The sequence below is a fragment of the Setaria italica genome, chromosome III (assembly GCF_000263155.2).
Source record: "Setaria italica strain Yugu1 chromosome III, Setaria_italica_v2.0, whole genome shotgun sequence".
Taxonomy (NCBI): Eukaryota; Viridiplantae; Streptophyta; class Magnoliopsida; order Poales; family Poaceae; genus Setaria; species Setaria italica.
In genome coordinates this window covers 36,535,393-36,546,972 of record NC_028452.1, presented here as the reverse complement: position 1 = coordinate 36,546,972, position 11,580 = coordinate 36,535,393, and the positions used below count along the sequence as shown (strand labels likewise).

The following is an 11,580-nucleotide window of genomic DNA, read 5'->3' as shown; positions in this document are numbered from 1 at the left end:
CTATTTGCAATGATAGATTTCTCTAGATCTTGCGTAGACATGTCTAGTTTAATTTACTATCTATTCATCGTATTCATGATTTATTTCTGGATTAAATTAAAACTAAAAGTGCTTATATATCCAACAAAATCTTCCTTGCAAGTGGTTTTCACGGGACTTATTGGATCAAGAGTGGTCGTTGCTGTTTAAAGAGGAAGAGAGATGGGTTAAGAAAAGGATGCATGATTCTGGAGACTACTGTTATGGAGCTTTTCAACAAGTTTGATTGGAAATTCAGTTATAGAATTGAGGCTTAGCATTCAGTCCTATTTGCTTTGTTTAAGACCTTTCCTTTTTATGGTGCTGGTAGTCTATGTACGTACTACCTTAGTCTGTACTGTGTGAGGCTGTATACATCCATGATCCATGGGTGTAGAAGCTGGAACCTTTTTTCCCTTATCTTTAAAAAAAAACCAGCGACAGTTCCACGCAGCAGCCGAATTGCCTGACAAAGCGTGCGTGTTGAATGCATGTGGTTTATGTTTACTCGCCAGTTTGAGAGTTAAAACTGTTCTGTTTTGTTTCACAGTAAATGGGTTGTTCGCTCATATATGCTGTGCAGCTTTGCACAAAAGGCACAAATGTGTTCTTTTGTTGTTGTGTTTTGATCCGTGCCCCTTCCTCCTTTTGTTCCCCGTTCTTACTTTCCTGAAAAACTTTTCCATGTATAGAGAGTGATTTAATGTTTCTTTAGAGGGTTTCATTAGCGCGTTCTTGATGAGATTCCACCTCTGCTTCACTGAAATCTACCAGCAATTTGTGAAATTCTTTTGACAAAAAAAACGGGATGGCGTAGCAGGAATTTGCAGGCCGGGAGGGCAAGAAACGAAATAAGACTAGTTCGTCTCAAGGTCGACATTACCACACAACAGAATGACCCATCCAATAAGTTACCAGACGTATCACTTCACTAATCTCTCGGTCTCAAGGCAAACCCTACTGGCTGCCACACCACAACAACAAAGCTACCAGAACATGTTAACACGTTACTCCTACGTGACACAGGAACTCGGTTTCCTCATCCGCCAATCCTCCATTATTCTTTTTTTGAAAAATTAATCCTCCATTATTCCGCCGATCCACCAGGCAGTCAGTGGCCTCACAATTAGGTCTGGATGATGTTCCTAGAGCTCCATGACGTCGTGCTGAGAAGAGAGAACTGGATTAGTAAGCATCAAGTGAAGGATTTGCATTATTGATTATTGACACAAGAGAATGCACTGGTGGTGCCCGGTAAAATCTACCTCGGCGTGAGACTCCCCCTCCTTGTTCTTCAGATCATCGCTGGGCTCCGACGAGCGAGCTCCGGAGTGGAATTTGTCCACGACGAGCCTACTGCGAACCAGAAGCGTAATCCACACGAGCAGAATTATTCAAGATGGTGCGTTGTAGTAGCAGTAATCGCAGTTTAAGCTTCCAAAAGCAAGGCGCAAGCAATCTCAGTTCTCATGAGGAGATGGAGGTGAGGGAGGATACGTACGGACGGTCGTTGTCGTCGAATTCGATGCGGCCCTCGTAGCCGGAGTTCTTGCTGCCGGAGAAGATGCGGTTCAGGTACGCCGACTCCTCGTCGGTGGCCGGCTGGACCGAGAAGCCGGAGCCAGGCTCCTTGGAGCGGTACTTCTCCGCCCAGCGGTCGAGCCACTGCGACTCCTCCTCGGTAGGGTACTGGACGCTGATCCGGATCTGCCCATCCTCTGGATCCTTCGCTGCTGGGGCGGCGACGGCGATGGCGACGGCCACGGCGATGGCGGCGAGGCCGGCGAGGAGGAGCAGGCGGGTGACGGGGACGGGAGACGGGCGGCGAAGACGACGAGCCATCTCACTCACTTCTCGGACTGGTCGATCTTGTGCAGAGGCTAGTGCTACTTCTTGAACTGAAGTGTGGCCTGGATTGTCGTTCAAGAGCTGCAGATATATGGAGGGAGAAGAGAAGATGGTGCAGGGCTTTGTGCTGTTCTGCTTTGTGTGGCCGTCTCACGCAGTGTGTGCCTTTCAACTGCTACGGGTACCAACAGCGTGAGTCCAGGGAAAAAAAAGCGAAAGGAAAACAAGCAGCAGTCACTGCCTCACTGGTGTTGAATGCATGTGCCTAGCTTGACTGCTTGATCGATGAAGTGTGAGAGGCAGGGATGGTATTGTTGTATGGGGCACTGTCATGTCCACATACATACTAATTGCATGACACTTAAAAATGGGACCGTGCATTTTTCATGGAGCAACATGGCCTTGGTACATGTTGTCCTTAAGAGATGTTGAAAACAAAATTTAGGAAAAAAAGTTCAGTTTACTCCCCTCACCTATTTACTTTGTCCACTTAACCCACTAAGCAAAATTTAGGCTCACTTTACTCCCTCGAACTATTTCATTTTGTCCAATCTACCTCCTAATTAGATTTCTCTTTTTTGTTTCTTCATGAGCAAGTTGAGTTTTAATTTCAAATTTTGCTATTTGGATTATAACACGATGCTCTACGTTAGAAAAATACATTAGCAATTTTTCATGATTACTTTTTGTACAATTTTATATATCTAAGATCAATTTCATATTAAATATTCCTAACCTATGAAAACTAACCATGAAAAATTCATAGTATAATTTTTTAACATAAGACATCATGTTTTCACAAAATTTGAACTCAAAATTCAGCCCATACACGGAGAAAAAAAAGAGAAATTTAATTAGGGGATAGATTGGACCAAATGAAAGTTAGGGGAGCAAAGTGAGCCTAAATTTTGTTCAGAGGGTTAAGCGAGCAAAGCTGATAAGTGCACTAGTAGAGAATTGGCTTTCCATACGCCCCCTTTTGTCCCGGTTTAAAGTTGGCCTGGGACAAAAGGTTCACCAACCGGGACTAAAACTCGGTCACTGGTGGGGGGCTCACCAACCGGAACCTTTTATCCCGGTTGCAAAGGCTAATGAGAAAAAAAGACTCTGAGAGGCCTTTTATCCCGGTTTGAAACACCAACCGGGATAAAAGACCCCCCCTTTTATCCCGGTTGGGAACACCAACCGAGATAAAAGGGTCAAGAGCCTTTTAATACAAAAGGATAGTATCCCCTATATAGTCAGATGTGGTGTGTAGGTGGGATGGCAAGGAAGCTACGCGCGAGGCTGGAGGTTGTGGGTTCGAATCCCACGAACCGCGCACGCGCATATTTCGCGTGAAAAATCGCGTGACTTGTGACTTGTGTTAGGGGGCCTGCCTGGGAGCTCGGGATTTTTTTTTTTTGCAGCGTCGGCGCTCTCGACCCTTTTATCCCGGTTGGTAACCGGGATAAAAGGGGGTCTTTTGTCCCGGTTGAGTGACCCGGGATAAAAGACCCCCCCTGTCCCGGTTGGTTTATCCCGGATGCATTTTCGGGATATTTGCACCCTACCAACCGGGATTAAAGCACAGTTCTCTACTAGTGGTGAGGGGAGTACGAAAATTTAGTGAGAGTATGTTTAAGGACGGAGGGGGTATAAATCACCCTATGAACTCTTACAAATGGGGTGCAAAACATACGAGTATACATGACATGATGACAATCAAGAAGCAAAGTGGGAAATATGAAGTAACTGCAGATAAATTTTACAAAGGAAAATACGTGTAGTATTGCTTACCCTCAGTAATATGATTATGCTAGAGAACTTTGAACCAAACACCATCAACATTATTTTAGAGAGAGCAATAGCCAAGCCAAACATCCAAGTCAATTCTCCAAAAAAAAAAGATCATGTTTGGATACACCATGATCTCCTCAAATTCATATGTAGAGAAAATAGCTACATTATTCTACACTTGAATCTGCATTGTATTTAACCGAAATGATGTTTATCCAAACAAGCCATAAGCATTGGATACCTTTATTCGGATTCTACTCTAGTTTATTTTAAAAAAAAGATTCTACTCTAGTGCAGGCCCATTACCTCAGTGGAGACCGCAGGGATGAAGCTCGTGAAAGAGGACAGGAATCGAAACTGGAAGTATATTTGCAGCGATGGCAGGTGGTAGCAGCTGCAAAACTGCCTCTGCTGCACGTCTGATGGGTCCACTTGTTGATCGAGAGCAACTGCAATAGCTTTCCACAGTTGCAGCTTGCAGGTGCTCGTCCTTGGAACAGATTGCATGCATGTGACTGGTGTTGAATGCATGTGATTTGAGTCCCTGACTGCCCGATGAAGGGTGAGGTGCAGACTAATATTGGTGTATGGGGCACTGTTAAAGTCGTCATTGCTTAATAGCACGGCACTTAGAAGAGGGGACAATTGTCCTACAAAACTGTGAAGCAAACACCATCAAAGTTCTCTTACAGGAAGCAGGAGCCAAGCCAAACAGCCAATTCAGTTCTTACAAAAAAGAAAGGAAAGTGCCGGACAATTTTCGATTGCAAGAACGGCACATCTCACTAAGCATTGAGTAACTTGATTCGAATTCTATTCCACTTCGGGTCCCGTGTACTCAATTGGAGGCCGGAGTTATAAACCAGGAGACGGGACCTCCTCTGCCGCTTCTGCATGTTTGATACCCAGAGGTGTGCATTTGTTGACCGGGAGCAACTGCAGTACAGCTTTCTACAGTCGCAGGGGTCCTGGTACTTGGAGGAACTTTTTTTTTTATTTTTAACCCTTTTTTTTCTTTATTTTTAAAAATAACCTCAGCGGTGGTTTATTTGCGCGGCCTAACCCTTTTGGCCGCGCCAGACCGCCTGGCGCGGCAGGAACATGCTGCCGCGCCACATGCACTGGCGCGGCAGCCCCCTGCCACGCTGGCGCGGCGAGCCGCGGCGCCAGGCGGGCGCCAGGCGGGCGCTGACGTGGGCGGGCTTTCGCTGCGCCAGCCCGCCTGGCGCGGCAGGGCCAACACTTAGGCCGCGCGCCGGCTCCCTTCCTCCTCCCTCCCTCCTTTCTTCCTCCTCCAGAAACCCCCGAGCCCGAAGCTCCAGCGCCGCCCCCCGCCGCCCCACCCCCAAATCCACCCAAAATCCGGCATTTTCGGTGGGGGAAAGTAGTGGGAATCGATCCCTGCTTCGTGTGGAAGGTATTCCCCTACTTATTCTCGTGTTTTACCGTTGCATTTGGTAGATCGGAGGATGTTTAGGTGACTTAGGGTTAGGTTAGTGATTTGAAATTTCAATGAAATGCAATGGTGTTTTGTGTTAGATGATACGTAGTTCATACGCAATTGAGTCTCTGCCCGCGATATTGACGTGTAGAACTTATTGATTTAAGGATATATTCATTGAATCGTATAGTGCAATGTATATGTGTATTTTTTGTTTGCAATTTGTCCAATATATGTAATGTGTGTAGTTGATATGTCGAATATGTGCAATGTGTAGTGTATATGACATGGTGAAATGTTTGTATTTTGTAGATGGATCGTTTAGTTCGATTTTTTCATGGTGGTGTTGTGAAACAAAATGGGGAGTTAGAGAATATGAATGAGTCAATTGAAATATTTGATGGTCCTCCAAGTTTTAGTGATTTAGTTGACCGTGTAATGACGAAGTATGGATGTAGAGTGGATGAGATAAGTTTGAGAGGTCGTTTTGATTGTGGGAAAGCTAGAGCTCATTATGTTCTCATGAAGTTAGCATCCAATGCGAATTGGAAGCACTATAAGGATGTTGTGCACGAAGCTAATGTTGCATGTTTGGAGGTTATAGTCGAAATTGTTCGTATTCCTAGCCCAAATGTTGTCATGAGGGAGGAAGTGACGGTAGTGAACCATAATGGTACCCAGGAGTCAGAAATGTTGCATCACGTGTTAGGTGAAACAGAACGTGATTTTGACTTGGCTATTGCCAATGATGATTTTCCCAATAACATTTTTGAGAGGGATGAAGCAAATATAGATGTTGATAATGTCTCTATGGGTTCCGAAGATTGTGAATTGGAGGAAGATGGGGTAGTAGGTGAGGAGGTAGAGGAGGAATCACTATTTGAGAGTGGTGGGCATGAATATGAGAACGTCGGGGTAGAAAATGAAGAGGATGGACTGCAATTTGACACCGCAACCGTACATGATGTAGAAGGCATTCGTCGTATGGACGATTGTTTTTCTTACACCCAGTGTGAGTTGCGGATGTTAAAAGAACGTGATGTCGAACTGCCATCCGTTCCCAATGATAAGGACATAAGTATGGTTCATAAAGCAATATGTGAATCTAGTATGGTGAATGCAGAAGGGACGTCCATTGGTGAGAGTCCAGTGATTAAGAAGGGGATGAAGTTCAATAGTCTTGAGGAGCTGAAGTTTTTCTTGGCTGACTACGCGGTGAGGTTACATAGACCTTTTAGCGTAGTTCACTCTGACAAGAACTTAAGATACAATGTGATGTGCAAGCAAGGATGCCATTGGCGTGTATGGTCTCGGCTAATATCAAGCATCGGACAATGGAGAATTTCAAATGTTGTGCAACCGCATACTTGTCGGTCGTCACAGCCGAAGCGAGAGCATGTACAGTGCACAGCAAAGTACCTTGGACGGCGTATCCTAGGCATTATCCGTAAAGACAGCGAGACATCGGTGCCATCACTCGTGGAGTCCATCTTCATCTTTAGTGGGTACCGTGTGAAGTATTCCAAGGCTTGGCGGGCGAAGCAACACGCTGTTGCCCTGCTTTGGGGCGACTGGAAGGAGTCGTACGGCATGGTTCCTAGGGTACTCTCAGCTATAACCTACTACAATCCCGGAGTTAAATGGTGGATCGACTCATGTGGCATGATGGTTCCTGACAATGGAGTGTTGAAGCATATACTGCAAAGGGTATTTTGGTGCTTCCCTCAATGTAGTGAGGCATTTCAACATTGCCGTCCTGTGATACTGGTGGACGGTACATTCTTGACTAGCAAGTACAAGGGTACATTAATGATGGCAGTTGCTGTAGATCCAGAACAACAGATTGTGCCTCTTGCTTTTGCCTTGGTCGAGAGTGAGAATAATGAGAGTTGGTCATGGTTTATGAAACTTGTTCGGGTAAATGTTCTTGGACCTTCACGGATAGTGTGTATGATATCAGATAGGCATCATGGGCTTCTAAATTGTGCAAAGGACCACATTGATGGTTTTCCACCGCTTGTGCATAGGTGGTGCATGAGGCACTTTGCTGCCAACATGTCGCGTCGGCAGAAGAGCAATCGTGTGATTGGAAAATTGAAATTATTATGCACGGTTCATACAGAGAGAGAATTTTGTGAGAAGTTAAAAGATTTAGTGAAGGACTTGAACGACGACGCAAAAGAATGGTTGAAGGGTGAAATGGGGGACAAGGATAAATGGGCGCAGGCTTTCGATGAGGGAGGGATGCGGTGGGGTATTATGACCACGAACTTCTCGGAATCACTCAACGGAGTTTTCAAAGGCATCCGAAGTAGGCCCGTCGCTGGAATTATTGAATACACATTTGAAAAATGCAACGCCTACTTTGTGAACCGATGGGGAAAGGCGCGTGATATGTTAGATCAAGGCTATAGAATTGGGCAAGTTGCAGATAATTATTTATCAGAGGCTGAGCTTAGATCCGTGCACCACTTAGCAGATCCGTACGGGCCAGAAAGGATGGTGTATTCTATAAGAAGTTACGGTTCGACTAACATTGGGGGTGAGAGTCATGGAGGCCGACACTATAGAGTGGATCTGCACGAAGTTTCGTGCACCTGCAATGTTCCTCAATTGTTGCACCTTCCATGTTCACACTTCATTACAGCTTGCAAGGCAAGAGGTCTTAACTTTGAAAGCCCCATGTACTTGTGACCGTTGTACTCTAGGGAGCACACCATCAAAATTTGGGAATCAAGCTTTCAACCTTACCTAGATCCGTCACAATGGCCGGCATATGAAGGGGTAGGGTACGTGCCTAACCCCAGTTTAATGAGAAATAAAGTAGGAAGGCGGTAGAAGAAGCGTTTCACAGGCGAGATGGACGTGTCGGAAGGGAGACTTTCTGCAGATTATGATACTGGTGATTTTGATATTGACAAGTCGGAAAATCGTTGCTCCAAGTGCCACAAGATCATCAGGAATTGCACATGCCGCAGTAGAAAATCAAAAGGCACTAAATCTAGACCGAGCAGTAATAGGCCGGGTAATTCGAACAATTGGGTATGCGCGTTGCCTATCATATTTTCCGTACATTATCATATTTTCCGTACTTATCATGTAATGAAGCTTTTTACTAACGATCATTTATGTTGTTTTTTTAGGATGGCGGCCCCGGGGTACCCTCTTCTTGAGGCTGCTTACGACTTGCACCACCGTGCCCACCACCTCGCGGACATGAATGAGGTATAACAATGGTTGCTATTTTTTGCTGATGAATGCATACCTTAGGATGAGAATTGCAAGATTTTCGTATGAAATGTTCTTATAAATTAATTAAGGATGTGCCTATCGTTACTATTCGCTTGTGTAGAGTGTAAACAATTTCATACTGAAAATGTCGTTTGTATCATATTTGTGTTACTTACCACTTTAGAAGCCTGTTATTCACAATTGGATTGACTTCTCATTTTGGTAATAATCTTATAATGTTTTGCAGAATTTGACACCACTGAGGGCTAGGGTGCACTCACCACTTAGGTGGGATGAGCGGTACGCCCAGTACCTGCAGAGAGCAGGTTTCTTGGATATCGCTGTTCAGGTCGTGGGGGGTCTCCCTCCAATGGACGGACCACTATTGACCGCTATGGTCGACAGGTGGCGTCCGGAGACTCACACGTTCCACATGCCCTTCGGAGAAATGACCATCACAATGCAGGATGCGGTTATGATACTCGGCCTTCCACTGCATGGGCTGCCAGTGACAGGTATTATCCAGAATGAGAATTGGCGTGATATGGTCGAGATGCATATTGGGATTAGGCCGCCAGAGCCAGAGGGCGGAGATAGCTCGAAGAAGACGTCCGGTGTTAGCTCGGCATGGTTGAGGGAGCACTTCGAGGTGTGTCCTCCGGGAGCAAATGACGAGGTCGTGCAGCGCTTTGCTCGACTGTGGCTATGGCACTTTGTCAGTACATTCCTCCTTCCAGATGCAGCTGGGAACACAGTATCGTGGATGGTTCTCCCCATTCTAGGTCAAGTTTGGGAAAACATAGCCACTTACAGTTGGGGCTCAGCGGCTCTTGCCTGGCTGTACAGACAGTTATGTGAGGCTTGCCGGCGCACAGCGAGAGATTCTAATGTTGGAGGGTGCACTTATATGCTCCAGATATGGATTTGGGAGCGAATGCCCGTGGGTCGACCTTCCCGCCTCCGTGTCGATGTAAGTCACAACGGCTAATTCCTTTTTCTACGTTAATGTTCGAAAAACTATTGTATCATGTGACCAATTGGACTTACTTGCAATTTCAGCCATGGCATCGAGACGATTCTCTTCCCACGTTCTATCACGTGTGGAAGCATGTGCGGCCCGTTCGTGGCAATCCGGATAGGCGCTACAGGGCCTACACGAACGAGTTTGATGTTCTCACGCAGTACCAGGTAATTTGGTAACCATAATAGTTTTTTAAGCTAACTTGCATATAATGGTAGATGAAATAAGTATTGCGTGAAAATTTTTGAAGGTGGAATGGAAACCGTATGACCGTCAGCAGCTTAGCGAGATCGTCTTTTCACCGACGTGCTACAGAGATAGAGAGCTGTGGAGGTGCACGACCCCAATGATACTGTACTACGTGGTAGAGTTTCATATGCCGCATAGGGTGATGCGGTAGTTTGGGAGGATGCAACCGTGCCCTCCTTTGGAATTATCGACTTCGCAGCAGCTGCACAGGTACGCAGGAATAAATAACTATTGGAGGGTATTCAATTAATGCAATTAACGTGTTATACTAATACTTCACTAATTTCTGATGCAGTATCGACCGCAGAAAGCGGTACAAGGAAAATGATTGGAGGGTGAAGCATGACCGGTACATCCACATGTGGAACAACAAGGAAGGATGCGATCCTGAAGGTGGACCGTACTGGCGACCTAACAATGAGTACATAAGATGGTACTGTACTTCGACGAGAACCAAAGTGAAACCATCTTGGACTAATGTGCCCATTGAGGATGCACCGTCTGATGATGACGCTGACATAGCTGACGCGTACGACACCGTGACACGCCATGGGACACAGCCTGAGCGTGCACCTCTCCACGACTATATGGTAAGCTTTCGGTTTGTAATTATAGTATCGTCACATTGATCACTTATGGAATGAAAACTACTGCGTGCAGGGACAACAGCTTGCAAGGCTCTCTAACGAGGCGGGCGTGATTATGGAGCACGCTGTTGGGGAAGGTGATAGTCTGCTTCGTGCTTTTGCAGAGGTAGAAGTCCAAACAAATTTTCACTTATACTCGTACTATCTTTGTAACCATCAATAACATAGTCGTGAATATATGGCAGAGGGTTCGTAAAAGTTGCAGGCGAATGGCGCAGAGGATGAACTGCATGACATCCTCAGATGCGCACGACGGGGCCAATGTCTAGGGTACTTCTTCAGGATCACGTCGGACTGCATTGGTGACTACCCCCAGGGCTGCAACACCGTCCACTGCGGCAGGTCCTAGCAGGAGATCGCGAGGTAAGGAACCCGCATCCCCTCAGGAAAGCGAGGACTCGGAAGGTGAGCAGTCTGAGGATGATGACCCTACGTATGGTGAGGAACTCGAGATTTCTCACGATGCTCCACCTGTGACTCAGACGCAGGGAGAGTCCAGCCAGGTATATTCAGAAGTTCCTCCAATTTCAATTATACATTTTAATGTTCGCTCCCGAAGTGTCATACAAATTTTATGATTTGTGCCCAATTATTCAATAGGAACCTGCAACTCATACCCGGTTGCCACGCCGACGTCGTCGTTCCCGGGACCACACCGACGTTGGCAGCGCCAATGTGCTGCCCACGCATCCAAGGAGGGAGCGTCGCCCAAGAGATCCTTTTAGCCCTCCGGATGAGCGGCGGTCACGCCACTGAACCTATCATGTGCCCAATTATTCCATGTCACGTTTATTCATGTCACGTTTGTAAAAGACTAAGTTGGTAAAAGACTAAGCATGTTAGGTTTATTCATGTCACGTTTGTAAAAGACTAAGTTGCTTGTTACATTTTTTTATGTCCGTACAATGTTATATGTTTTCTCCATGATGTACTTGTATTTCGTGTATTTTTCCGTAAATGTTTAGCACAAAAATACGTTTCGGATTGTGCAGCGCGCTCCTGATGCCCCACCCCCCTGGGGCGAAACCTAATGAAAGTTTACTAAAATTGGCTCGGCCGCGCACCCTTGCCGCCACCACCCCCCGGCGAAACCTAATGAAATTGGGTTGCATTTGGCGCGGCAGCGCACCCCTGCCGCGCCAGGCCACGTGGCGCGGCAAGGCCGGCCTCCCACCCGGCGCAACCTACTGAAAATAGGTTGCGTTTGGCGCGGCAGGGGTGGGCTGCCGCGCCAAATGCAACCCAATTTCATTAGGTTTCGCCGGGGGGTGGTGGCGGCAAGGGTGCGCGGTCGAGCCAATTTTAGTAAACTTTCATAAGGTTTCGCCCCAGGGGGGTGGGGGATC

At 46.4% G+C, this 11,580-nt stretch overlaps 1 protein-coding gene across 1 annotated transcript; it reads right to left on the bottom strand.

The window, feature by feature from the left end:
* Positions 1-883: 883 nt before the first annotated feature.
* LOC101758483 lies at positions 884-1,995 on the bottom strand. Its single transcript, XM_004962532.4, has 3 exons — positions 1,520-1,995; positions 1,284-1,374; positions 884-1,184 (listed from the first exon to the last, which is right to left on the bottom strand). Exons 1-3 carry the CDS (start codon positions 1,858-1,860, stop codon positions 1,164-1,166), a joined length of 453 nt encoding a protein of 150 aa, XP_004962589.1. The 5' UTR covers positions 1,861-1,995; the 3' UTR covers positions 884-1,163.
* Between the last annotated feature and the right edge of the window lie 9,585 nt (positions 1,996-11,580).